The sequence below is a fragment of the Canis aureus genome, chromosome 27, assembly GCF_053574225.1.
Source record: "Canis aureus isolate CA01 chromosome 27, VMU_Caureus_v.1.0, whole genome shotgun sequence".
Lineage (NCBI taxonomy): Eukaryota > Metazoa > Chordata > Mammalia > Carnivora > Canidae > Canis > Canis aureus.
Window position 1 is genome coordinate 10,187,104 of NC_135637.1, and position 26,886 is coordinate 10,213,989.

A 26,886-nucleotide genomic window follows, 5' to 3' on the forward strand; every position below is an offset into this window, starting at 1 on the left:
GTGGGGCCACGCGCTAGACTGGGCTGTGCGAATGGCTGCTCTTCAGCAGCTCAGCCTTGTCGGGCCTCGCCTCTGGGAGGGTCCGGGAGGCACTGGGGGGCGGGGGTGTGATCAGACCGAGGGGCTTCTCGGTTGGGGCTTCCAGTTCAAGGTTTGCTCACTGAGGACTTCATGTCAAATCAGGCTAACGTTTCTTTGGATCAAGTGAGTGTAGTCAACTCCTGCCAATTTTCACTGGTTTGTATTGGGTGGAGCCAATCCTCTGCTTTAACGTCTTTTCTGAAGCTGTTTTCCCTTACAAATGAGAACCAGACACCAGCTCCCCCGTTCTCCCCTTTATGGAGTTGACAAAGCCCTCGGACAACCCCACGCAGGGCGGCGGGGCCCCATCCCCTCCTTCGGGAAAGCCAGGCCCGGGAGTGGGACTCTGAGGCTACCCACCCTCTTCTGCCCTGACCAGCACAGTCTGTTCCACAGATGTTGGGACCCGCGGGGGACGGGGCGTGCTTTCGGAGAGCAGCGCGCAAAGGCTAGCCTGCAGCTCAGGGTGCACCCCCGGGAAGTGCGTGCCCGCACAGCTAGCTGTGCCCCCGTGGAAGGCCGGGTGTAGCCATGCCGGTCAAGTCCGGACCAGCTAGGAGTCCGGGTCGGCAGCACCCAGCCTGGACTTGGGCCCTTCTTAACTGCAAGGACTCCATGGTCACTCCTCCCTTCCCAAAGCAGTGTGGTTTCTGAGCAGCCTGGGGGAGCAGGGACAAGAACCCCCGGGGGAGGGGGGCTCAGCTGTGAGTGGAGGCCAGGGCGGAAAGCCCCAAGCCACGATTCCCCACACGGGCATCCGGGCATCCGTCCCAAACCCCCCAGGAGACGGGCCAGGGCGCTTCCTGGCAGAACCAGCAGCAGCTCTAGCAAGCCCTTCCGTGGCTCCAACGGCTCGGACACCTGCAGAAACTAAGTGACCCCCCCACCCCGTGGGGCAGGTCCTGGCCCCAGAGAAAGGAACAGCCCGGGCGTGGCCCCTCACCGGAGGGCAGCAGTCCAAGTGAGTTTTATTGCCAATCTGACTCTTCCAACAAGGAAATACTAAAGGCAAAGCAAAAGAGCCGGCTCCCTGTGCTGCTCTCCAGACCTTGGCAGGGACCAGACTGCCTCACCTCGGGGCAGAGTTCGCAGAGCCTATGCTGCTGGTCCCTCCCTCCCTCCCTCCCACAACCACTCCCTGGAGTTGGGGTGGGGGCTCAAGGAACACCCAGTCTCGCAAATCCTCCAAGTGGGGTCCAGGAGGCCAAGGGTGGGGCGAGGTTGCGGCTAGGCTGCCAGGTGGCCCCCTTCCTGTGGGGCACAAGATGCCCTCAGCCTGGAGGGTGGCAGGCAGACATCCTAGTTCCCTGGGAGGCCTTCAGGAGGGAGGAGAGGGTGGAGGCGGGGGTGGGGGGAGGGCGACCAGAACACGCAGAACGGGGGCCTCCAGGGCAGGAGCAGTGAGCAGGGGCATGAACACCGGGAAACAGGAGGATCAGCACAGATGTCAGCAGGAGTGGCGGCGGCACAGCACCAGTGCCCATGGGGTGGGGGTCTCGGCCACCACATCTGCCCTGCCTGGCAGCAGTGCTGGGCCTGCCTCTCTCCACACTTAAGGTCACACCCTCTGCTCCCATCACTCAGGCCTTAGAGGGAGGCCCAAGGAGAACGGGCAGTAGCCTTAGGCTGCTCTGGAGCAGTCGTCTTTGCCTGAGTCCATCCGAGGCTCTCCGTGGAATTGGTGCCCCTGAGGAGGCTACAAATAGGTGACATCTTGCCTACGTCCCTGGCAGCCAGCATGGACCCGCTCTCCATTATTAACCTCAGACCTTGAGTTCAAAAGGCAGGGGAGGCCCTGCTCAAACACCCTCTCTGGTGGCCCTGCTTCCCAGGGTGAATACAATACAGACTCATGAAGGAAAGCTCTAACTCAGAATATGACAAATGTTCCATAGATTTCCTGAAGATCTGTGGCTCAGGCCTGCTCGGTCCTGGCTGCTCTGGGTGCCTGTTGCAGATAGGGATGGTTCTCCCAGAAGGGAGTCTATCTCTGATCCTTTGGGTTCAGCAAGGGCTGGAGCCGGGGACGCTGGGCCTGGCCATGGGGCAGGGGACCACTGCCCTTGGAGGCTTCTCAGCCAAGTTGGGGCAGCCACACGAGGCCCAGGCCTGCCCACTAGCCTCCCCACTGGACCCCTCGGGAGCCTAGTAGTTCACGAGTTGAGCTGGGTAGACGCCATCCTTCTTGTCGAGCTGCAAGAGTCAAAGGAAGGGGCTCAGTGGACATGGCCAGGCCCCAGACACCCTAGCCACCCTTGGTCCCCTGCATCTCTCCCTTGGGCAGCATTTCTGCTCCTGTCAGAGTTTTCTAACTTTCCCCAGGCCCTGTGCCCTGCAGACTAGGGAGCAGCGACAGAGACGTTACCCTCAGGGCCCCTCCCTGCCCCAGTGCTGACGCCTGGCACCTGGTGGTCCTGCCGGGGAGCCATACTGGGCTTCTGGGCCAGGGGTGGCTTCTTGGAGGCCCCGCTGCGGGCGGCAGCACTGGGTCGGCTTGGATCCTCCTCACTGGGTGTCCCCACGGCACCAGCCAGCACGTAGTGCTGCTTCCGAAGCTCTCCCAGCCGCACACGCTCTGCCTCCAGCGTCTTCTCCAGTTCCAGGACACGGACCTGCAGCCCCGCATGCCCACTCAGGGTAGCCTCACGGCCTGTCCTCCCCACCCGCCCGGAGCTCAGTCCCCGAAGAGGAACAGGCACGCACCTGGGTCTCCATCTCCTGCTTCTTTAGCTTGATGAGGGACAGGCCAGAGAAGTCCATGGTGTCTGCGGCCAGAGCAGGCAGGGGATGAGTGTCTGTGCCCACTCCCACCCCCACCCAGCTGTTACCAGGACCCACACTCACCTCTTTCTTCAATCTGCTCCTGGCCTGACTTGGTAGAGGCCACCACATTGGCAGCCATCTCGTTGACGGTGCGGGAGCACTCCTGGAGGCGGCTCAGGTGGGGGCTGCGCTTGTCCGCCTTCACCTGGGGGCACGTGGGGGCAGGTCAGGCTCACCCCCCCCCATCACGCGCACTTCCTGGCACAGCCCAGAGTCGAGGCCGAGGCTAGAGGCCACGACGCACAGAGCTTCACCTTGGAGGCGGCCACAAGCTGGGCTGTGCTGGCTGCGATCTCGTGGGAGCAGACGATGAGCTCTTCGTACTTGCCCATGTGGAGCACCACCCTGTCCGCTGACTCCCTGCAGACAGAGCCGGGCAGGGCCTGGGTCTCCGAGCCACCGCCACACTCCCTCCCCGAGACCCCGAGCACCACACACCCTGCTGCCCCCCCACCTGGGGGACATACACCAGCTGTGAGGCTCCCCAGCCAACAGCCTTGGAGGCAGAGATGAGGCCTTCAGTCCATCGAGAGTTCTTGGCATAAAACTCCTGCTGCGTGGCTGCCCCCTAGTGGCGACAGGAAGGCAGGGAAGGGTGGACCAGTCAGTGATGTCACGGGGCAATGGATCCCCTAAGGGGATCAACTCGTCCACGAGGGGACATCCGTGGGCCATGTGGGAGATGCAGGTGTGACTCGGGCACATTGTGTGCATTCTGGGGAGGGGGGTCCTCATCACTTCACACTCTGGGAAGCCCATACCCAAAGGAGCCCGGAGGTCAGCTGAAGCCACTGGGGATGGGGGATCCTGGATCGTGGTCTGGGATGAGGAGGGCTCGGAGGTCACGCCCATTTCAGGAATCTGGCCCTTGCTGGCCCAGCCTCGCGGCCTGACGGGAAGGGCCCCGCTCACTCACCCTGCCGCTCTCCACAATTTCCTTCTGCAGGCTGGTGGATGTTGTCACCAAGAGCCGGATGGCCTGCCAAGACCAAGGCACAGGTCATTCTTGGGGCGGCTTTCCCAGGCACACCATCCATCCTGGGATCCCAGCCAGCCACTCACCTTCATCAGGTCTGTGCAGGAATTGAGGATCCTGAGGGGGAGAAGCAGCAGGTGCAGGTGAAGAGAGAGAAAAGATTCTACAGGGTGACCCCAGGGAGTGTGACCTCTGAACAACTACCAGGCCTGACACAGGTGCTCAGCAGGGTGGGCCCATGGGGCAGGGTGTGCTCTGATTGTTTCCAGTCCCCTCTGGAGAGCTGAGCAAGCAGGACAGAACACCCTGGATTCTGGGGGGACGGGGGTGGAGGGGCATGAGGCTCACCTTTCATTCACCTCCAGCTTTACCCCGGAGCTGGCATGGCGAGCCTGGTTCATCATGTCCTACACCCAGTGACAGAGCTGTGAGCAGGCTGGGAAGGGGGCAGTGTGGGAGGAAGGGGGATGCGGTGCTGGACCAGCCCCATACCCCCCAAACAACCACCCAGCTGGGGCGGGAGAGGAGGAAGAGGCTGAAGGGAGACAGGGCAGGGGGTGCAGGGGGCAGCTCTAGGCAGAAAAGCCAGCTGCAACCTGCAGAGGCCACCTGCCCATGCACAGAAGGGGTGCAGAGGTGGCCACAGCTTACATTTGGCCCAGCCCCCAGTCGTCACCTCAATCCTCCTCACAGCATCTTCAATGGCCGCGGATGTGGCCGCCATCTCCTTGTCCACCATGGCCCCAAGCTCCTCCTGACGCACATCCAGGCTCTTGGGCTTCAGCTCCTGGGGAAGAGGGCATGTAGGAGTCAGACCGGTGGACTGCTGAAGGAGTCTGGGAGAGGCTAGAGCAGCAGCATGCTGGGGGGCGGTGCTCTGACCCTGCCCAGTGTCCTCCAGCTGCCAGCTCTGCACAAGAGCACCTGTTCAGCCCAAACTAAAAGGAGGTGCAGAGAAATTGGGGACCCAAGCCTCACCCCAGGATCATCACCCCTCCAGACCCCAGCCCATGCTCAGTGCCATGGCTGCACACCTCACCTGGCCCAGCTGAAGGATGCCTTGTAGGGGGTTCCCCACTAGGCTGGGCTGGGCCAGGGGCAGAGTCTGCTGCTCCTGTAGGAGACCCAGGAGCTCCAGAGCCCGGGCCCCACACTCCCGGCACGTGTCCATCAGGCCTGGGGAGAGAGCACTGTCAGGGGGCCAGGCACCTGGGAGCCCTGGAAGAAGGCCCCGCACTGGGTCTGACACAAGGACCCTGGGTCCCCTGTGGGCACCGTGTGTGAGTAAAGCCCGGCGCGCACTTACGGTCAGCATGGTCGGTGGGGGCCAGGTGGGAGGTGGCGCTGCCATTAATAATGGTGTCTGCAGCCAGGTAGGAGAACTGGGTCAGGGCTGCCACCAGCACAGAGGTATCTGTGTGGAAAGGAGAGACAAACCCTATGCCACTGCCACGAAGCAAGGCCCAGACTGGGGCTTACAGCAGGTTGCTTGTGTCCTCTGCCCAGCAAGCCTAATGGGCGCCACAGCTCCAGTTTATGGAGAAGAGGCAGGCTCGGAGGGGCCACAGTCAAGTGGCTAGACCGCAGCCAAGTAGGGAACAAAGCTTTGTCTGAGTGACCCCAGGTTCACAGAGCGGGCAGGACTGGGCTCCCAGTGGGTGTGGATGGGGGCACGGCTCTGGGAAACTCCACAGTGGCAGGAGGCAGCCATGGCCAGCAGACTGGGCACCTCCAGCTGGGGCCTCTGCCCTGCCTGCCTGGGTCCCCCTCCAGTCTCCCCACCACCCCACTTACCTGACCTGGAGTTCAGGTACTGGGCATGGCCCTTCTCCAGGGCACTCACAGCGTCCAGGGCTGCCTGTGCCCTGCTCACCAGGTAGTCTGCAAGCACGGGGAGAAGTGGTGAGGGGTGGAGCCTGCCAGGGGCCCCAGAGCCCTAACGCCACCTCTCTTAGGGTGGGCTGTGCACCCATCCAGGCAACGAAGGAAAGGCAAGGCCCCAATGGCCTGAGTGCCCGCCCTGCAGCCTCACCTGGGGAGCTGGTGCAGCGCAGGTGCAGGGGGTCGTCGAGCTTGGCCACAGCGTCCTGCAGGATGCGCTCGGCCTCGGTGACAGTGCCCTGCAGCACTGCAAACTGCTCGTCCAGGAGCCTCTGCTGCAGCTCCTCCTCCTGACACTCCTGGTGGGAGAGGAGAGGCAGCTTAGAGACCCGCAGTGGCCGGCTGGGACCCTCACTGTGTGTGGGGGTGGGCTGAGGGGAGCCGCCACTTGACCCCAGAGCTTGGGCTGTTCCTCGGGAGCAGAGGAGACAGCTCAGCAATAAAAAGACACCCCAGTTAAAAAGTAGGCAAAGGATCTGAACAAACCTTTCTCCCCAAGATACACAAAAGACAACGAACACACAAAAGATACCCAACATCCTTAACCCTTAGGGAAATGCAAGGCAAAATCACAATAAGCTACCACCTCACACCCGCGAGAGTGGCTAAAAGGAAAACCACTGACAACATGTGCTGTCAAGGATATAGGGAGGTAGGAAACCGCATCCACTCCTGGCGGGAATGAAAACGGTCCTGGCGGCATCAACAGCCAAAAGGTAGAAAGAAGCCAAATGCTCCTTAACAATGAACAGATAAACAGAATTCGGCCTGTCCACGTGATGGAATATTACTGAGCCGTGGCACACGGAGGAACCTTGTAAACACTGCTCAGTGGGAGACGCCAGTCCTATCGTGCGGGCCCATCTATGAGCAATGTCTGGCATAGGTCAATCCAGAGAGAGCAGGTGAGAGCATGCCAGGGGCCGGGACTGTTGGCAGCAGGTGGGGATTAGCTGCTTAGCAGGTAGTTTCCTTTCAGAGTGGTAAAATGTTCCCGAAATACAGTGTGGACACGCTGGGACCCGCGCCCTCACCCGCTGAGTGGGCTCAGGGGACGCTGTTACCTTGTCTGCCAGCTGCCCCTGTAGCTCAGCCCTCTCCTGGGAGCTGCGCTGCTGCTCGCGGCTCAGCGCCTCCTCCTTCTCCTGCACCAGGCCCTGGGCCACCAGGAGGTCCGCCTCCCGCTGCTGCACAGCACTGCTCAGCGCAGCCTTCTCTGCACTCAGCGCATCTAGCCTCGAGCTCAGCTCCAACCCGCTCTGTGAACGCCAGGGACGTGAGTAGGGCTTCCGGAGACCTCACCCGCCCCTCGCCCCCACCCGAATGTACAGACAATTCCTGAGAGCCATGTTGTCATCATTCTCCCCTTAGACTGAGAACTTGCTGATAGTCTGGGCCCATTTCCTGTGTCCCCCTTGTGCTGAGTCAGAGCTGCACCCCAGGACTGCTCTGATTCAACCTAGGGACATCTGGGCATGGCCATGTTCACAGGAAGGAGGACCCTAACTCCTGTCCTGCTGGCTCCTGGGAGGCCACCCCACCATGGCAGCCATACCTGCTCAGTGTGGGTCAGGGCCTCCTGTGTGCGCACCAGCTCTCCCGCCTTGGCCTCCAGCTCCTTCTTGAGCTTCTCTAGCAGGTCACTCTGCTCCTCCAGCTGGGACAGGACAGGGTGTCACGGCGGGGAGGGGCGGGGAGCAGTGGGGCAGGGTGAGGGTCAGGGGAAGGGACGCCACAGCTGTGGCCACACCTTCATCTCCGACTCCCGTTTCACTTGCTCCATCTGGAAGGCCAGCTGCTGCTTCACCCGTGCCACCTCCTCCTGGCTCTGCTGTGTCACTGTCAGCTGCTTGGCTGTGTCTGCGTTCTGCACAGGTAGGGTACAGACTCTTGCTCCACCACTGCCACCAGGGCCTGCGGTCCTCCAGCCAACCGTGCTCAGCACTGGCTGCCACGGCTGTGCCCCCACCTACCTTCCTGAGCAGCTCGGCGTGTGTGCTGATGAGCTCACTGTGTTTCTCCTTGAGCTTCTGGTAGCGCGCCTCGGTGACACTGGCCTTCTCTGCAGGACAGGTGAGGCGGTGGACCCAGGCACCCACCCACTGGCCGCCCCACATCCCTGCACCCCTGCAATCTGTGTTGCTCACGCACTCTCGGCCTCCTCGCGCAGGCCCTGGTTCCGCTCGCCCTCCCGCTGGGCAGCCTGCAGCTGGGCCAGCTCATGCCGAAGCTGCTCATTGTCCACCAATGCCTTCTGTTTCTGCTTCCGCTGCTCCTCCAGCTCGGCCTCTAGCGTGTTCACCTGGCCCTTTAGCTGGGAGACGTAGCGCTGGGCCTGCTCAGCAGAGGGACAGCATCATGGAGGCCCCGCCCACCAGTGGGGGAGCAGGGGGTACCACACAGCCTGGCCCCACGTCTTCACCTCCAATCTGATCTTCTCCAGCTCTGCCCGGAGTGCCTCTACCTCTCTCTTCAGGGTCTCGATCTGCACATCCCTGGGGACAAATGGCCTTCAAGCTGGGTCCTGACAACAGAGCACCCACCGCAGGCAGCACCCGGGGCCCTCACCTATCATCCTTCAAGGAGCCATTGGGGGGTCCGAATGTCTGCTCGAAGAGGTCAGCCACCACCTGCCACACAAGCATGGTGACCCACTGCCATTACCCCCAGGCCAAGGGAGGGGGCACAGAGGGAGGCCCAGTTGCCCAACACCTAATGGGAAGAGGGGGGCCTCACCACTGGCTCCCCAGCCGGGGGCCCCGTGCTGATCTCAATGAGATTTTCCGGCTCCTCATCCTCGGGGGCCTCCTCGGGGATCACCACCACAGGCTTGATGTGCTCAGCTAGAGCCGAGGCTCGCAGGAAGTTGGGAGGTCCCTGGGGGGTGGGGGGTGCAATGTGTGGGAACTGCCTGTGGCGCCTGGAAGATGCCCTCCTCAGCCATCCCCAGAGTCCATGTGGGGACCCCCCAGGGTTCTCTGAATGCCCAGAGAGGGAACAAGGATGCAGCCCAGGGCCAGCCTCAGGAGGATGGCAGGTACCTCGGGCAGCCGGGGAATCTGGATGAGCCGCTTGAAGTACAGCATGTCAGAGGCTCTGCGGAAGAAGTTTCTGAGGCTGCGGGGGCAGAAGATGCGAGGTCACGGACGAGCCAGGCCCAGCCAGGCAGCCCCAGCTCACCAGGCCCCAGCGCCTCCTCTCTGCCCGGGCTGTACCTGTGGAACTGCTCGTGGAACCGGTCCCTGTGGCCTTGCAGGGTGTCTGCTGGGAGACCTGAGGGCAGTGACATGCGACAGGACTTCCTCTCTGCACCCTGCTCTGCAGCTTGCAAAGACTCAACATCCTTCCGTCCCCCTCCCACCCTGCTCCACCACGTTCTAGAAACCATCAGAGAGGAGAAGGCACCTACTGCCTGTCCAGGCCCACAAACCAACTGGGAGAGTGATGTGAGGCCTCTGTGGGGGTTCAGCTCTCAACTTTGAGTGAGAAGGGGAACAGGTGCATGCAAGTCAGCATCCTGACCACAGCAAACCGAAGCTGAGCTTGCCCGTGGGCGCACTGCAAAGCTGCGTCTGGACTCCAGCCTGGGCTGACAGCATTCAAACAGCTTACACACCCCAGGCCAGTGGTTCTCAGAGCAGGATGTGGTGACTGAGACCTCCTCAGGGGGTCCGCCAGGGCCAAACCCCTCATGAACACGAAGGAGGGGACATGGGCCATGTTGGACTCGTTGTGCCAGTCCGCAGGACGTGAGATGCCGTGGCAGCTGAACGCAGACACCCGCTGCCTCCCCAGAGGCCAGGCCTTTCAGAGAAGTGCCAACATGGAAAGCTCTGCCCCTCTTCTTGATAAATCTTTGTGTTGGAAAACAGTGATTTTCTGTAACAACTATGCTGTTACATTAATGGGTAATGAATTTATTTTTGCTACATTTAATTAATAAGTATTTAAGAAAGGTCTCTATTTTCATCTCTGCTGCAGTAAATGTCTATCAACGTAAGCTGCTTAAACACAGCCCTTTGTGCTCCGGCTGAACCTCGGGGGGCCTGCGGCAGGGTGCTGGGGGCTGGGGGACTTACAGGCGTGCAGCTTGAACATGAGCTTGACTGTGTAGTGGTAGAGGTGGCTGCAGTCCTGGATGACCTGGATGAGGGGAGCCAGGCGGCACTGGCCCGAGGACATCTGGGACACAGCAATGGCCGTGTTGAGCTGCCGGAAAACTGCAAACAGAGGTGGAGAGGTGGAGGGAGGAGCGTGAGCACAGGGAGCCATGCAGCCTCAGTGACAGCCACCGTGAGAACAGCGGTGGCTTGCGGGCCCCACACCATCATCTCAGGGCATCGTCAGAACAACCCCAGGAGGTGATGGCCCAGGTACCTGCCTTGCCAGTCCCAGCCAGGCAGGATAACTCTGCCCCATGTCCTTAGACACCAACATGCTCTGAACGGCTAGGAGAGGAGAGCCCCCTGTGCTGTGGCTGCCCCAGACTGAGCCCCAGGGTCCCCACAAACGAGGGCGACGGCAAGTCCGGGCAATTAGAATACAGCTCTGTGAGGCCAGGGCTTCCTGACAGCCTCTACGCAGTGCACCCAAGCCAAGGGGCTGGAGAGACAAGGAGCCTCGGATGGTCCTGTACCCATGGGCCTCAAGCTCCCCCTATGTGTCAGGGAAACAAGGAGGTTCAAGGCTGTGTAGCCAAGTGCCTCATCTTATAACTATGGGGAGAGAAGTCAACTACACGGCAGCCAGCTCAGGACTCAGTTCTGCAAACCCCAAGTGACCCCAAAACCTCACTTGCACCCGGGGTCAGTCTCCACTGTCCCTGACAATCAAACCTTTCATCAGATCAGCCAACTAGGAGGGAAAGAGACAAACATGAGGCTGCCCCCACTGTGATCAGCCTCTTCTCCAGGGCAGAGAGAGAAATGACAATGGGCAGACCACATGCCAGCATGGCCCACACACACCACAGATGCCAGGACACTGTTCCAGATGTCGGGCCCCAGCCCCTGGGGTCCTGTGCTCACACGGCCCAGGGTGGGACCATTTGCAAACCTCCACAGTGACACAAGAATGCCCAAGAGGAAAGGGATGAGGAGGACGCAGCAGCTAAGGATGGTCCTTTACCTTTCTAAACCTTAACATGTCACATCAAGTGCATTTTCCTGTAAAAACTGAAACACACGTAAAATACCATTTTGGGTTTTATACAAGGCAAAACCATTTCTCCACAGAGGGATTTTCTCTACCTTCCCTCTTGGGGGAGGCATGGCTCATCTCTGCCAGTCATAGGCTGACAGCCTCACTCCCTGGTGGGACCTGGGCTCCTCTGGGCACAGCTCTAAGTCCAGATGCAGGAATGCCAGGAGGCTGCCCAGACCCACCTCTACGTCTAGATGTTCCATTAAAAAGGCATTTGCCACTCATTCTCCTCTAAAGAGCACTGAGTTACCCAACAAGATGTCCTGAAGTTGCCGCCCAGAACAATCCCCTCTGCAGCCCTAGGAAGGTAAACCCTCTGAGATTTCCTGTCCAGCAGCAGCCAGGTTCCTGGGCTGGGAAGTCCGACATGACTCACAGGCCTTTTATAGCAGGACACAGGCAAGATGACCAAAACGAACTCTCTCCGGGGTGGGCTCTGTAGATACTCAAGGCTGGGCAGGGGTAGCCGGGGTCAGGAACCTGACAGCACCATGCCCGGGACACACCCCTGGGGACTGCCACTCTGCAGGGGCAGTGAACAGGTCTCCCCATGTCCTGGGGGCACCTGGAGTCCCCTGTTACTCACTCCAGCCAGGAGCACAGTAAGTTGGTTAGGCTAACTTTGCATCTGGCAGTGAGCACCGAGAATCACTGGACTCTAGCAGGCCAGGCCTCCTCCTCCTCGGTTGGCTTACCTGATTCAGAAAGCCTCAGCTCACAGTCCATGTAATCAAACATCTCCACGGTGAGCTGGAAGCTATGGAGGGGAAGGCGGGGGGCTGAGTGGAGGGGCAGGGGACTCATCCCAGAGACCACCCGGATGGGAAGAGGGAGCAGAGTTTATCCACATGCCTCTGCAGAGGGCAGCCAAACATTCCCGATTCCAAACCCCTAGCCTCAGCCAGCCACGACGAGCACCCACCCACGTGGGACCCGGAGTGTGAAATGCTACAGGAACCATCGGGGAAACTGAGCGAGAAAGGAAGTAGCACCAGGTGGCTGCACTGTCCGGAGGAACTCACATGTTGTTGACATCGGTCCCAGCAGTCTTCTCTAGCACCTCATCTGTCACCTCCAGGCCCGCAGGAAACTGGGGGTGCTACAGAGACAACACCCCGACTCAGGTGAGGCCCCTGCTGGCCCCAGCCCAGAACTGGTTCTGGCTTCTGAGGACAGGAGACAAGGCCGGGGATGCCCTCAGTTGCCCTGGGCACTGGCTGAGGGGGGCTGTGGGTAACAGGAGAGCCCAGGGGACCAGGGCCAGAGGCTGCCCAGCGCCAAGGGCAAGGTTGAGACCACCTCCAGCATCAGCGGGAAATGCCTCAAGGTACTCAGACTCTTAAGGTCCCCTCAGGTCAAGATCAGGACACAGGAGATCCCACCTGGAGGCTTTCCAGGACGTCTCAGAGATGAAAGCCCAAGGTCCCTCCCTCCAGCCCCGCGTGTCCCGAGGAAACTACCTTGAGGTGGAAGGAGATTTTGGTCAGCAAGAGTTTGGTGTAAACATTCACCAGCTGTCCGTAGCGGTCATGCAAATGTCCCTGTGGAGACAAGAACCCAGGGTGAGGGTCTGCTACCCCAGGAACGTGCCCACAAATTCTACAGGACTAGGACACACCTTGGGGCAAGCAAGAAAGTGGAGGTGGGAAGGGGCAGCATGCCAGTGGGATGTCCTTCCTTCACCTGCCACACGGACAGAGAGGTTCGTGTGCAAATTCTGCTCAGCCCGCCAGAGGTGGCCAATGCATCCGTCCTAAGGACCTCCGCCAACCCTACTCTTTGTTCACAGCTCTTTAACTTTTTTTTTTAATTTAATCTTACTCCTAGTCCTTCTTGCCAAAGAAACTCTTGTTGAGAAGAGGCTCTTTGTCCGGGGCAGCAGGCCAACTCTGAGCTGGGACACTTCATTAAAATGCTGGTGGCAGCCAGGGAGGCACATTCTGCCCGGGGCATGTACATATCCTCCCAGCGGCCTCCCCTGTCACCTCCAAACACCGTGTCCCCTGTGGTCACACCAGCTGGGCACCATGGACACTGTTTTTTTTTTTTCACTTCAAGGGACATCCATGAAACAGGAGTCCATGCCCTGTCCTGCCTTCCCTCTGGTCAGTTCCCAACAGTCCTCCCAGAAGACAAATGAGGCCAGAAGCCCTCCTCGCAGCCCCCAAATTCCCTGAGGGTCTTGAAGAGGACCTAGAATACAAGCTCTTGGGATTCTCAAACTTCACTGTAGAGAAGAATCTTCTGCCTCTGAGGCTAATAATATACTATATGTTTATTGAGTTTAAATTAAAAAATCAATTACAAAAATCTTCTGGGGAGTTTTTTTGAACCCAGTTTCTAATCTGGAAATTCTAAAGCAGCCAGTCTTCAGGTCGGAGGCGCAGCAAGGAGTCTATACCCCTCACACTGGCTGTACCTGCCAGTCAGACACCCAGACTTGGGTGTCACCACAATTTCCCAACTCACAGCGATTGAAAGGCTGCTCCAGGTCTGGAGCTGGGGGGGCCCATTGGTTAATGAAATTTCCTATAGGAGGCCTTAAAAGCAAGGCCAACATCTCCAGATAACATCCTAACTTCTGCTCTGGGGGAAGTGAAATGGGTTAGGATTTGGTATCAAGCACATGTGACTCACATGCTAATGGAACTTCTGAAGTACCTTTACAAAACTCTAAGCTACAGTTTGCAAACCCTCAAGCCACTGTGGCAGGGAACCCTGGGGTGGGTCAAGAAGCCAGGATTCGGGAAGTAGAATGTGGTAGAGGGAAGAGACGCCCACCTGCAGGGAGCGCCCATTCGCTCGGCCCCACAGGGGGATGGAACGCCAAGCAGGACCGTGGCTGGACTTTCCAGACCCGGTGGACTGTGCAAGGCGCTAAGGCCACTGTGCTTGTTCCCCGCACCTACCCACAGGTCTCCGATCTCCCGAATGTTGCTCCGATGGCGCTGGCAGTCATGCAGGACCTGCAGCACGAGACAGGACAGGGGACAAGGATGAAGCAGCAGACCTGCATGGGCAGGGTCCCAACGGAGGCCCTCCCTGTGCTCGCCAGCGTGCTGAGCGTGGGGAGGGACGGGCAGCAGGCAGATGTGGGGACAACCTCTCATTTCTGAGGCATGCTGCTCTGCCTCCCTGGGGTGGCAGCCTGCTCGGGCAGCAGCAGACGGGGGCCCGGGAGACCTGCCCGCTCGGGACCGGCGGACAGCGGCTACTCACATTCGGGTGCCCGTCTCGGAGGACCTTGTGGAGAACGTGGCAGAACTTCCAGCTGAGGATGGAGCTACTGGGAAGTGGCAGACCAATGGCGTAGGACCAGAAGGTGAAGGCGCCCTTCTCGTGGTGAGTGCCCAGAATGATGCCTAGCAGGGTCAAGGCCAAGTGCGGGAAGCAGGCTCAAGTGGGAAGAAGGCTGGGGTACCCAGCGAGTACAGCTACGTGATGCAGGGGGAGGCTCATGGCGCCCAGCACCTTCTCCCAACATCCCTCTCCCTCCACATCTGCCACAGTTCACGGGAAGCTGTGGTTTTCAGCCAAAGTCAAGCAAACAAGCAAGGTGAAGCCTCGCAAATTTAACCAGGCTCAACAGCCTAAGGTGATGAATGGCGGTCCCCAGCTGGGATGCAGAACCTGAAAGGAAAGGGGCAAGGCAGGAGGCCAGCGGGCCCAAGGCCACAGGAGCCAGGAGCGAGCACCCGCCTCCTCAGGCCTCAGTCCCAGCGAGGGCAGATGCGGCCACCTGGAGCCCCCCTGCCCTCCTCACACTGCCCCCTCCTCCCCGCGGGACCCAGAGGGAGGATACGCCGGGCATGCTTCTCCTTCACGGGGGCCTCCTGGGTGTTGATGGCTTTGCTGATGCTAATGGCCTGGAAGGGAACAGAGGAGGCACAGTTCAGAGACCCACCAGGCCGACTTCCCCAGAAGGCACACAGGACAGATTCTTCCCGCCAGCAGGAGGCAGGTGTAAAGATGCAGAGGAAAAGGCTATTCTCTCAATCTAAGCGAACCAGAGCTCTGAAGACGCTTTCCTTTGCGGGATATGTGCAGCTCAAACGGAGCCAATGCTCAATGCCAAAAAGCCACTAGGAGTCTTCAGGCGGCTGCGAAGTAAGGACAGAGGCTGGCTGGTGGCTGGTGGTGGCTGCAGGAGACACGTCTAGGACACCTGCACATGGTTAGCTCACTCTAGAAGGTGAGGCGGGCCCTGGGCCCCAGGGTAGCAGCCAGTGGCAACAACATGGCATCTTCTATCCTGTCCCTCCTGAGCCCTCAGGACACTCCATGAAGATACATGTCACCCCCTACACATACACATTACTATAGGGCAAGGCCACACAGCCACTCCACTGAGAACCAGGACAAACCCAGGTCCTGTGGCCCATCTGTCACACAGGCCACCTCCCTCCTGGGAGGGGATGAGTCCTGACTCAGCGTCCACCCTCACTGAAGCAGATGGTGACCGTGGCCCTACTAGAGCCATGGGAAGTGGGGGGATCCACCTAGCATACCTACTGCTGCCACCTGGGCCCTGAGCAAGCAGCCAATGCATTCTGGGCAGAGGTCCTCTCCCATCTCTACCTGTTGGGGTCCTGTCTCCTCCCCCTAGCTCAGTGCCTGCACAGCCCAAGGCTTCTCAAATGGAGCTACTCCCTCACCAAAGGTCCCTGGCACTTACTGTTGCTACTGGCTCTACTCACCCAGTAACTATAGTCGACCCCGGGTTTACTTGTGGAGAGGTTTTACTTCAGCACTGAGCTGAGGACATCCGTGTTTGTGGATGGAGAAGACCTGCCATGCCACTGCAGGGAAGGATGGTCCTTTACTGGGGCCCACACTGGCTGGCCCCCCCAGGCCAGGCTAGAGCCTGCAATGGGCTGAGCATGGGGTGGGGGTGCCATATGTGCTTACCCTGCAGCCCAGGACCTGAGCCTGCAGGTCAATGCCTTGTCAACAGGACACACTGGTATGGTGGTCTGACTCGGGCAGGAGTGGGAAGGGGACAGGGCAAAGGGAGCCCCAAGGGGCAGCCATGATGCTTGCTTTCTTCTTAGCTTGGAGGCCACTGCGCTAGCCATCTCTGGCTTCTATACAATGTAACTGCCCAGCCTCATGAACACGTCTACTATGAATGGACTTTTGGGCTACTTGGCAAGACTGGGAGACTTCCTCTGTCAGTAAGAAAGCAACCCCATGGGAGCAAAGGGAGTCCTCTCTGATCAGAGATGCAGCTTCTGAACCCAGCCGAGCCCCCTGCCCCCGCAGAGTCCAGGGTGGCCCCATCTGCCAGGATGTAGGAGTGCTGGGGCTGCTGCATACCCCACAGTGGGCTGCTCAGGGGGCCACTCTCCTGGCATCCCATCCCAGGGTCCTGGGAGAAATCCAGAGAGGCTCTGGCTTCTCTTACTCTCAAAGCCTCAGGGAGCCAGACCCGGGAGGTTCCCTTGGCCATCTGTTTGCCGACCCTCTGCCAGCGCAGCCTCCCTAAGGCTCCAGTGCCAGCCTTTGTTCAAGAAGCATCACTGAGCAGCCACTGGGAGAGCAGCCGAGCCCAGGACTCACTTCTCTCTGCCCCATGTGACAACCACACCCCACCCAGACCAAACTCCATCCACAACAGTGGTGGTGACAATGATGATCGCCAATTGCCACTTCCTCGGTGGTTACCACGTGCCAGGCACAGGCCACATGCTTCCAGCAACAGCCCTAGGAAATGGCTACTAGCCCACTTTCCTGATGAGAAAAATTGAGGTATAGAGAGGTTAGGTGTCCTGTCTGTGCAGCTCCTAAGGGCCAAACCAGGTCTAGCTGACTGTTGTGTCCTTAGTGAGTTTGCTATACAGCACCCCAGGCACCTCTCTCCCATACAGGCACAGAGCTGGGAGGGCCAGGCAGAGGTGGCAGTGCACAGGATAAGGAGGTGGGGGCCATGCCTCCCCCAGCAGCAAGCAGCTGCCAGCTCATAAGCCAGGAGTGTCCGGTCTCCGGGGTGTGTAACTCCATCCCCCAGCTGCTCTGACACCTGAGCTGGCTCTTCTGATGACTGTCATCTGGTCCAGCCTGATCGGGAAGATTCAGGGCAAGAGCAGAGCCCAAGCTGCACAGCTACACATGCAGAAGAGGCGCAGGAGGCAGCTGTGGATGCAGAGATGGGGCCCGAAGTCCGAGTGGGCCTTCTCTCCTGCCCAAGTCCTGGGGCAGACTCCAGGAAGGGGCTTCCATAGTAACTGGCCTCCCTCCTGGAGTCTACAGCTGGAGAGCAGAAGCAGAGACACTTCCTAAAGGAATGGGCTGACCAGGGCCCAGCAAGGGAGGGGAGTGGCTGAGAAGGCGCCTTTTCCTGAACAGAGAGGGGTAGGGAGGAGGCCCCATACAGCCAGGGCAGCAGGAGCCAGGAGTGCATTGCTGAGCTGAAGGTGGGGTGCCTGAGTGGGGCAGTGCCCTCTCCCAGCCTTCCCTACAGGCCACTAAGACAGCCTTTACTTCATCCTGGGTCCAAACGTAGACTGAGCACCCGCTCACTGCTGGGAACTGGACCCCTCACCACCACCCCTTATGGGTCTCTGCTCACCAGTCCCCTTCCTGCTGCCACCCTATTTCAGTCTCCCCTGATTAACACCTCTCCGTGTACTCAGCTACTTGGTGCCCCCTGACCATGATGTTTTCCTTGTCTGTTATCCATCCTATCCTGAGTGTCAACACCAAGAGGGAAGTGGTTCTGCCTCTCTGGCTGCTGCTGTACCCCCAGCCCCTAAATGGTTCCTGGTACATGGAAGACTTCCAAAAGCAGTGTGGGGGCTCCGGGCCCCGGAAGATGTGGGGACTTAGGCACACGGCAGAGTCTGGGCACTAGGCTCCTCCTCTCCCTCCCTCCCCACTCCACCCTCCCAGTGCTGTCTGCTCCCTGTGGCTGGCTGTAGAAACAGGGTCCCTCCCGGGGAGGGAACACGGCCCCGTTGTGTGCAGGGCAGCAGATGTGTGGGTCAGGAAGCCTCACAAGGAGGCACAGTGCTCACACAGAGGGAGTCTGTGCACACTTCACAGGGCCTTGCTTCTCCTACCAGGCACAGCAGCCAAGCCTCGTCCCATGAGGGGATGTCAGGCCCCAGGGACACCCTAGCCTGTCCTAAGTGGGCTGCAGGGGTGGGGAGAGCTTCAGGGCTCTTCTTCTTACTGCTAGAATCTATGCTGAGCAACAGTGACATAGCTCAGCACCTAGTGTTTACAGTCTCAAGACGCTCCGATGGTCAGCAATACTTATTCTGTCCACACAGCAGGTTACCCTCACAACAGGCCAACAGGTGGCTGGGGGAAAACTGAAGGAGGAGGGGGAGTCGCAGGGGAGCCCAGCACCAGCATGTGGGTGCTCTACAGCCTGCCAGACTGCAAAAAGGTTTCTTTCTGCCCTGGGACAGCCACCTAGGCCAGAACTATCCCAGCAGCTCTGACAACAGCAAATGTAATCCCTCATGGCTGGCAAGATCAATTGCCATGGAGAGAAACACCTTTAAGTCGAATGGATTGATTAGGGGCCTCGGTGTCTGGCTGGAAAACTCAGAGCAGGAGAGAAGGCCTGGGTGGGAGGAAGCAGAGGAGGCAACCAGTTTGGGACTTGTCTGCTTATTGGACTCCTGGGGAAGAGGGGGAAGTGATTCCTATTGACCTTCCAGTGGTCGGGATGGGGGGCTAGGAAGCAGCTCTCCCCACTGAAGGGAAGCAGGACAAGAATGATAATGGTGCATTCCAGGGCAGCTGTGAGACCCCAGGAATGCCCAGGGGTCTCCGGTGGGAGCTGAAAGGTCTGCAGAGACAGGTTTCTTAGACCAGCAAGCATGAGACAGTAAATGGTTTCATGGGCATTCAGGCCACTGCTGCCCCTTCTGTGGTGGAAAAAGCCAACAAGTCCACACCCCAGGCCTTGGGCAGCCACCCTGCCTGCCTCCAAGAGTCTGCAGTTTGTTCCACCTGGTGCCTGGATGGTGAGCAACCTGACCTTCTGAAGGGCAGAGGTGCCGTACTATGCTGGGGGTGGCCAGAGGCCAAGGGATGGGAAGGCTTCAGCAGACTCTGGAGACACCATCAGAATCACCAGCACCGGGAAACTTGTAAAAGTGACATTTCATGCCACAATAGAGCCAACTAGGCTCAATAATCTTATAGTAGAAAGATTTTTATCACGTTCAGCATGTGCGCTGAGCACTTCACTAGTATTAGCTCATTTAATCTCCAAAGTCACCCTAGGAGGAAGTAGATGAGGAAACCAAGCTCATGGAAGGTAATCACTTGCTCAAGGTCCTAATGATGAAATGTTGACCAAGTGCTTGTGCCCTGCCAGGCACTGTTCTAAGTGTTTTGCATATTGACCTGAGCTTTGCACAGCACCCTCCCCGGCCTACAAGGACAGGGAGGCTGCTGGATGGGGCCGGAGCCCAGGCTGCCTGGCTCTGGACGCTGTCCTCTCAGCCACCACGGGGTCCCGGAGGTGGGAGGCTGGGCCAAGGGAGCAGTGAGTCAACAGACAGCCTTCTCTGTCCCGCCACAGGAACCCAGCGTCCCCAGGACCACTACCGCTCAGGGAGCAACTGGCCCGATTCCAAGTCAGGAAGCACATTCTGGATCAGGGATTTGTTCAAAACCTCGGGTAATTACAGCATCGGGATGGCACGGAGAAGCTCATGGGCCTCCAGGGTTCCCCATTCCTATGAGCAAGGGCATCTGACGCAGGGCTCTGACCTTCATCTCCACTTACTCTGGCGCCTCCCCAGGGCAGCTTTTGTCCTGCAGCCAGGACAAGTGAAGCCAGAGGAGACCGTCCAAGGACCAGGCTGGAAAAAGCCACCAATGGCACCCATCCCCAGAGGAGCAACTGGCAGGGACACACCCCAGGAAGCATTCCAGCAGGTGCTGATTCAGGAAAGAGGAGCCCTGTGAGGCAGCCAGGGCAGGGCAGGAGCCACAGCAGGTGGTACAGAGAGGCTAGGTGCCCGGTGCAGACTCCAGACAGAAGCTGGGCCTCAGAGCACAGACATGGTCAGCGAAGCCTGATGATCAAGCCTAGAAGTTCTAATCAGCATCTGCTCACAGCAACTCAGCCCCCGCGCCATCAGCTGTGGGCCTTCGCAAAGGAGCCCTAGGAAGAGCCATAGTCAGGGAGGGCAGTGGGGGAGGAGACAGTCACTGAGGATACAGCAAGACTGTGAGCATCTGGGATCCCTGGGTGGCGCAGCGGTTTGGCGCCTGCCTTTGGCCCAGGGCGTGATCCTGGAGACCCGGGATCGAGTCCCATGTCGGGCTCCCGGTGCATGGAGCCTGCTTCTCCCTCTGCCTGTATCTCTGCCTCTCCCCCTCTCTCTGTGTGACTATCATAAATAAATAAAAAATTAAAAAAAAAAAAAAAAAGATAAGACTGTGAGCATCTCACAGAGCCATTGGTTTTTGGCCCAATGCTCATCAGTACCAATTACACTGGTCTGGAAACCCACAACCCTTGGCAAGGAGCTAAGTGGCTGTAGAGGATGCAACCCTGGCTGTCTTCATTTTGAGGACTCCTCTGCCAGGAGCCCCTGCATCTGGAGATAAAGACAGGTCTTCTCAGCCATCCCACTGGGGATGCTACAGCACCTCGGCCTTCAGGATCTGTCACAGATCATCCCAAATCACCGGGGAGCCTTTGCTTCAGAAACTTCCCCCTTTCCTGATGGAGGCTTCCCTATCTGGAAAGCAGGAATGAAAAAGCCCTGGGTCCTCTAGAATGCAAACATGTATGAAGCACGTCCAAAACACCTCTCTTGGTTCTTTTTTTTTTTTTTTTAATATTTATTTATTTATTTATTTATTTATTTATTTATTTATTTATTTATTATTTATGATAGACATAGAGAGAGAGAGAGGCAGAGACACAGGAGGAGGGAGAAGCAGGCTCCATGCCAGGAGCCCGACGCGGGACTCGATCCCGGGACTCCAGGATCGCGCCCTGGGCCAAAGGCGGGCACCAAACCACTAAGCCACCCAGGGATCCCACCTCTCTTGGTTCTAACCACACATTCCTCCCTTTACTTCCTTAGAGGAGAAGTCAGGTCCCACCTCTAGGCCTGGCACATCCCCCATCACCCAGCTCTGGACCCAAATGCTCCTTCCTGGAGTGTCTTCTCCAACCACCCTCTTCAGAAAGCATCTTCTGTTTACTTCCCCCAGTATGTTTATGATCTGAAACCATCTTGTTTACCACTTCTTCTCGGCTTCTACCTCTGACCCCCAAACAGATGTCCATGGTACAAGGGACCCTGTGAGTCTTTTGCTCTTCCTGCTATATCTCCAGTCCCCAGACCTGTGCCTGGTGGTCAATAAATCTTTATTGGATGCATGGGAGTGAACACTTGAATGAACAAAAGCTCTTTCACATATGCGTTCTGGTTAGATTCAAGGCAGTGAGTGTCTTTTTCTAGCTAATAATTTAACTACTGGTTAAATAGTAAAAGCAACTATAAAACATTTACTATCCTGAAAAATCAATCCCAAAATGAATCAGACTTAAGCTTCCTCCTTGTGCTGTTATCACAACACTTAACAGAGGCACTTAACAGAGACCAAAACGTCCTTCAAAGAGCCAAGGCACAGGGACTGGCACAGAGGCGGGTTACTCTGCTTTAGTGTTTCCAAAGAGATGTTTGAAGGACAGAGAGACCTCATTCAAAAGTGTTTGCCATCTCAAAAGCCGCTGCTGAAAGCAAACACAGGATTTCTGTAGCTAAGAAGGCACTGGGATATGGTCACATGCAAAGTGGGGAGGCACCCAGCAGTTTGGTAATTCAGCAGATGGGAAGCCAGGGGAGCAACACTGGTCCTACCCTGATTCCTTCAAATGCCATCTCTCTCCATTCATACGCCCCAGTCCCCACTCAGTCTGGGTCCCATGATCATCCTGTTTATGAAACTGGAGGGCCTTGTCGATGACGCCTACCCCTCCAGAGGACAGGTGGAAGCCAGAGAAGGATCCTCCCTCTCACCAGTGGCAGCCTGACCCAATGCCACTTCTTCCCAGGGCTCTGCAGGTGACACAAAGGGAGGATGACACAGCCCCTAGGCCCACCTCCACAGGCTGCTTCTGAATGGATGGGGAGCCAGCCCGGGTGGTTTCGTTCCTCGTGGTCCTGGTGACATCACTCCACAGACCTGTCTGACCCACAAGCCAGGGGGCTGAGTCACCCCCTGGCAGGCAAGCCTATTGCAGTTTGATGACTGTGTTTATTTCAACAAGAGAAAAAAAAAAAAGAAACAATCCTGCCTGGATTAAACTTTTCTCCATTGCCTCAGTCTTCTGCAGTGGGTGCTGGTGGTCGCTTAGGCCTCACCAGGTAGCAATGTCAAAGAAGGGAGACCCACTGGTCCCATGGCATCTATTCATTCAGCATACACAATGAGTACGTCCCCCAAATCATGTGCTCCTAGGTGCTAGGACATAAGAGAAGCCAAGGAGATCCTGCCTGAGGCTCCTGGGGTTCAGTAGGTAGGACTTAGGGGCTCAGAGGGGGAAGCAACACAATCCCTTCTCCTATGGATCTAAACACAATGCATAAGCTTAGCTGCCCACTTCTGCTGGCTGAACTGCCACGTACAGGGAGACAGGGAAATGGTGTGAATGTCATGAGAACTAGGGAAGCAGAGCAAGGCTTGGGCAGGGGGTAAGTGGTTGATGGTTTCACAAATGAGGTGATACCTGAGTCCACCTTGAAATTAAGTGAAGGGGAAGGGCATCGCCAACAGCGCAGCCCGGCTGGCAAAGGCATCTCTACCCTTTGGGCCAAGTGTCTCAGGTTAGCAGACTGGGTTTCCCTGAGCCTCAGCCAAACAGGCCTAGACTCCAGAGTTTCCACTGAGAGCTATGGGAATGAGCAAATAAGCGCCCAGTTGGGTTTCATTCACATACGGGCCCAGCCTGGGGCTGGCTGGGATGCTGGGCTGAGGGCAAGGAAGTAAGATGCTGGCTGGCTTCCCCAACGTCCCTGAGGCTTCCCTGGAAGCAGAGGCCTGCAGTCCTGGAGGAGGAGGAATGCTTCTAGAGCATGAGCACCTGCAGGCTCCTTCTCCCAGGAAGGTGCTGTTCCCTACCTTCCTGCCTCCCCCCACCCCTGCTGCAGATCTGCTTGCTCTTCCAAACAGCCTTGGCTCCCCCTTTACAGATAGCTAAACTAGGGGCACAGGGAAATAATCCAGCAGGGGCATGGTTCTGTTTCTTTCAGCCTAACCTGCTTTTCCATACACAACAAAACAGCTAACACACAGCACTGACTCTGCACCAGGCAGCCCCACACTATGAAGTCTTCCAAATCCTCACAGCTCCTCCGTGATGGCTGCACGATTATGTCCATTCTGCAGATGAGTCTTGCCCTGAACTGCTCTGCCATAGCACTCCTGTCCACCTCACCCCTCTGCCATCTCCTTCATGGAGACCAAAACTCCTGGAGAGGACGAGAGTGGTCTTTACCTTCCTGTGGCACACCCCAAAGCACCAGACAAACCATGTAATAAATGGTCCTCACGAACGTGTCATGGAGGCAAGTGTACACCAATGATGGCAACGGGGAAGGATGGACTAGCAGCCTCATCCCGCCTCAGTCTGGACCAACACATCCTCTGACATCCAGAGAGCAGAGGATTCTGGGATTCTGGCAGCCTGGGGAGTCAGGAAGTCAGCTGCCTGCCTGGGCTTCACCAAGTAGAGGGCATCTGGCATCTTGGTGTGAAACAGCAGTGCACACAGTGGAAAGGGTACAGCTCACCACCCAAGACCCAGCCCAGCTGACTTGGACTCTGGCAAGGCAGCAGCTCACAGGCAGCTTGGGGTGGGGGGTGCGGGGGCAGCACAGTAGTGTGGTTGTGAGCCTGGTTCTTTCCCTCCTTTGCTGAAAGCCTTGGCTCACCTCTGTTCTCCAGCCATTCAACCTGTCTGCACTGGGTGCTGGGAACCATGCCTACACATGGTGACCTCATGCCCACGCTCCGACCCCCCCACGCCCAAGCCCCGACATTGCTGGGACCCAGCTTGGGGAGTTCTAGCTCTCCACCACATGATTTAGGTATCTTCCCAAACTTGATGCCAGGGGAAAAATTTTTTTTGGTAAACATTTTTTTTTTAAGATTTTATTTATTCATGAGAGACACAGAGAGAGAGAGGCAGAGACACAGGCAGAGGGAGAAGCAGGCCCCATGCAGGGAGCCCGATGCAGGACTCGATCCTGGGACTCCAGGATCACGCCCTGGGCCGAAGGCAGATGCTCAACCGCTGAGCCACCCAAGCGTCCCTTGGTAAACATTTAATGAGGCCCAGAAAGGGGTTAGTGACTTAGAGTGTTAGAATACCACAGCATTTAAAAGGAATAATGAAGACACAAAGGTGGGCGTGTGTTAAATTCGGCCAGAGGAGACTCCATGGAGGGGGTGATGGGCACATGTGGGGCAGGAAGTCAGGGCAGAAGGACCAACATGTTAAATATGCAAGTGGGAAAGAATACTGCATTATCTGGGACTGAATCTCAGACCCAAATTCAAGTTCCCAAACACATGTTTGTGTCCTGTGGGCTGTCTTCAAGGAGACTCTAAAGAATTCCCGGCTAGGGAACTTAAAAAAACAAAAACGAAACCAATGCCTGGGGCTTATCCAGACCAAATGACTCCTACTAATCTCTAGCACCTTTACACAGATATTTTAAAGACACTCCCCAGGGGATTCTAACACCCTGCTTCTAGAACAGGTAGTGGCTGCCCAAGTGTGGCACCTGAAGTGTGCGAGCCCAAACAGATGTGCTCTCAAACACACAAATAGGTTTTGAAGACTTAGTAGGAAAAGAATGTAAAATATCCCATTCATAATTTTTAGTGATTACATATCGAAATGGCTGTATTTTGGATACATTGGGTTAAATACAATAGACGATTAAGATGAATTAATTACCTTGTAGTGTGGCTACAAGGAAACCTAAACTTACACTGAGATGTGTATTCTGTTTCTACTGGACAGTGCTGGCAAGTCCTGAATGTCAAAAAACATTATTCTTTACAAGATTTCAATTCCCCGGAGGGTGCTGTGGGGATGGGTCATTGACCTGGAAAACTGGACCTATGAACAGCTTTCTACCTGATGTGTCCTCCCTACTGGAAAAGCTCCAATGCCTTGGTGGTCCTGCCTATCCATTTTTTTTTTTTAAAGATTTTATTTATTTATTCATGAGACACACACACAAGGAGAGAGACAGGCAGAGGGAGAAGCAGGCTCCACGCAGGGAGCCCGATGTGGCACTCGATCCCAGGACTCCAGGATCACGCCCTGAGCCGAAGGCAGACACAACCACTGAGCCACTCAGGTGTGCTGTGCCTATCCATTTAACGCCCACCCACTGGGCTTGGCTTGCGGAGCACAGTGGCCCCTCTCTGTCCCAACCTGAAAGGAAGCTTTTGCGTTCTACTTCTATTTTGCAAAGGAAACAGAACCAGAGAGGCACAAACACGCATAGATAAACAAAAAGCTTAGCATTTCCATGACTCCTATCTGCTGAGTCCTCATCCATAATATGCCTCAAAGATGGGTCTCTACTCTAGTGGAAGTTCTGAAATAGTTCTCAAGTGTTAAAGCTTTTCTGGGAGGTGGGGAAGGGAGAATGATGGCTATTTGCAGAGCACTGAACCATGTGTTTTGCATTCTGTGTTTATTAGCAGCCTATTACTGCTATAACAAATTGCCACAAACTTAGTGCCTAAAAACAATACAAGTTTTTATCATCTTACAGTTTCGAAGGTCAGACAGGTCTTCTTGAACTAAAATCGAGGTGCCAGCAATACTGCATTTCTTTCCAGAGGCTCTACAGACAACTCCACTCCTTGCCTTCTCCAGGACGCCCATATTCCTTGGCGAGGGGCCCCTGCTTCCACCTCAAAGCCAGTCACAGCCAGCAGTCCCCCAGCAGACCATCCCTCTGATCTCCTCCGTTGCCCCCCTCCTCCTACATTTCAAAGGCCCTGGGAATACACTGGGCCCACCTGGCAAAGCCAGGATAATCAGCCTATTTTAAGGTCAGCTGATTAGTATTTTCTTACCAAGTGTGATAAAGTACTCACAGGTTCCAGGAATTAGGATGTGGACATCTTTGAGGGGTAGCCTACCACAGTGTTTCTCTATACCTTAAAACAGCTATAGGGGGCGGGTGGAATGAATCTCTATTTTTACAGATGAGGAAACAGATTCAGGAGTTAAGCAACTTGCCCAGGGGCAAAGGCTAATAGCACTCAGGTCCACCTGCCTACAAGCCCGTCGCATGATATTCCATCATTTTTCTCTCTCTTTAAGATTTTATTTATAGGAAACTTGGGTGGCTCAGTGGTTGAGGCTCAGGGCATGATCCTGGAGTCCTGGGATCGAGTCCTGCATCAGTCTCCCCACAGGGAGTCTGCTTCTCTCTCTGCCTCTGTGTGTCTCTCATGAATAAATAAAATCTAAAAAAAAAAAAAAAAAGATTTACTTATTAGACAAAGAGTAAGCTCGAGAGCACATGCTCACAAGCAGTGGGAGTGGCAGAGGTAGAGGGAGTGGCAGAGGGAGGAGAAGCAGACTCCCCATCACGGAACTGGATGTGGGGCTCGATCCCAGGACCCTGAGATCGTGACCTGAGTTGAAGGTAGATGCTTAACTGACTGAGCCACCTAGGTGCCCTTATATCTTTTTTTTTTTTTTTTTTAAACAGGCTAGTTTCAGGTTCAAAATGCAGATATACTGGATTCTCTAACATTCTGTATTCAGAATGCTACAACAACGAAAAGCCAATACTATTGTGTCATCTCCATTTTGAAAAGGGGTTTTATCACCAAAAGGGTTAAAGTTGTGGTAAAGAATAGACTGACTTTCTGGACACTCTCTCTGGAATGATACACACACA

At 56.7% G+C, this 26,886-nt stretch overlaps 1 protein-coding gene and 1 long non-coding RNA gene across 3 annotated transcripts in view; one reads left to right on the top strand and one right to left on the bottom strand.

Annotated features, from left to right (window-relative positions):
* Window positions 1–1,013: 1,013 nt before the first annotated feature.
* HIP1R (huntingtin interacting protein 1 related) overlaps window positions 1,014–26,886 on the bottom strand; it is a 28,280-nt gene continuing 2,407 nt past the window's right edge. The window contains exons 2-32 of one of the 2 annotated variants that reach the window (XM_077875388.1): window positions 14,766–14,829; window positions 14,183–14,325; window positions 13,873–13,929; window positions 12,424–12,504; window positions 11,986–12,062; window positions 11,659–11,720; window positions 9,841–9,981; window positions 8,977–9,034; window positions 8,803–8,878; window positions 8,498–8,638; window positions 8,330–8,391; window positions 8,184–8,256; window positions 7,913–8,096; window positions 7,735–7,823; window positions 7,512–7,628; window positions 7,317–7,418; window positions 6,826–7,020; window positions 5,913–6,060; window positions 5,675–5,761; window positions 5,187–5,294; window positions 4,920–5,056; window positions 4,557–4,667; window positions 4,229–4,287; window positions 3,967–3,997; window positions 3,821–3,883; window positions 3,372–3,472; window positions 3,159–3,264; window positions 2,926–3,049; window positions 2,785–2,846; window positions 2,487–2,693; window positions 1,014–2,274 (exon numbers count right to left, since the gene is read on the bottom strand). In XM_077875388.1, the coding sequence (XP_077731514.1) occupies window positions 2,227–2,274; window positions 2,487–2,693; window positions 2,785–2,846; window positions 2,926–3,049; window positions 3,159–3,264; window positions 3,372–3,472; window positions 3,821–3,883; window positions 3,967–3,997; window positions 4,229–4,287; window positions 4,557–4,667; window positions 4,920–5,056; window positions 5,187–5,294; window positions 5,675–5,761; window positions 5,913–6,060; window positions 6,826–7,020; window positions 7,317–7,418; window positions 7,512–7,628; window positions 7,735–7,823; window positions 7,913–8,096; window positions 8,184–8,256; window positions 8,330–8,391; window positions 8,498–8,638; window positions 8,803–8,878; window positions 8,977–9,034; window positions 9,841–9,981; window positions 11,659–11,720; window positions 11,986–12,062; window positions 12,424–12,504; window positions 13,873–13,929; window positions 14,183–14,325; window positions 14,766–14,829 (3,114 nt within the window). In that variant the 3' untranslated portion in view covers window positions 1,014–2,226. Of the gene's footprint in view, window positions 2,275–2,486; window positions 2,694–2,784; window positions 2,847–2,925; window positions 3,050–3,158; window positions 3,265–3,371; window positions 3,473–3,820; window positions 3,884–3,966; window positions 3,998–4,228; window positions 4,288–4,556; window positions 4,668–4,919; window positions 5,057–5,186; window positions 5,295–5,674; window positions 5,762–5,912; window positions 6,061–6,825; window positions 7,021–7,316; window positions 7,419–7,511; window positions 7,629–7,734; window positions 7,824–7,912; window positions 8,097–8,183; window positions 8,257–8,329; window positions 8,392–8,497; window positions 8,639–8,802; window positions 8,879–8,976; window positions 9,035–9,840; window positions 9,982–11,658; window positions 11,721–11,985; window positions 12,063–12,423; window positions 12,505–13,872; window positions 13,930–14,182; window positions 14,326–14,765; window positions 14,830–26,886 lie in introns of those variants that run through there. The other variant, XM_077875389.1, reaches the window with a different exon arrangement.
* LOC144299779 (uncharacterized) lies at window positions 13,889–20,135 on the top strand. Its single transcript, XR_013366468.1, has 3 exons — window positions 13,889–15,155; window positions 19,503–19,601; window positions 19,726–20,135. It is a non-coding gene; the product is annotated as an uncharacterized LOC144299779 (long non-coding RNA).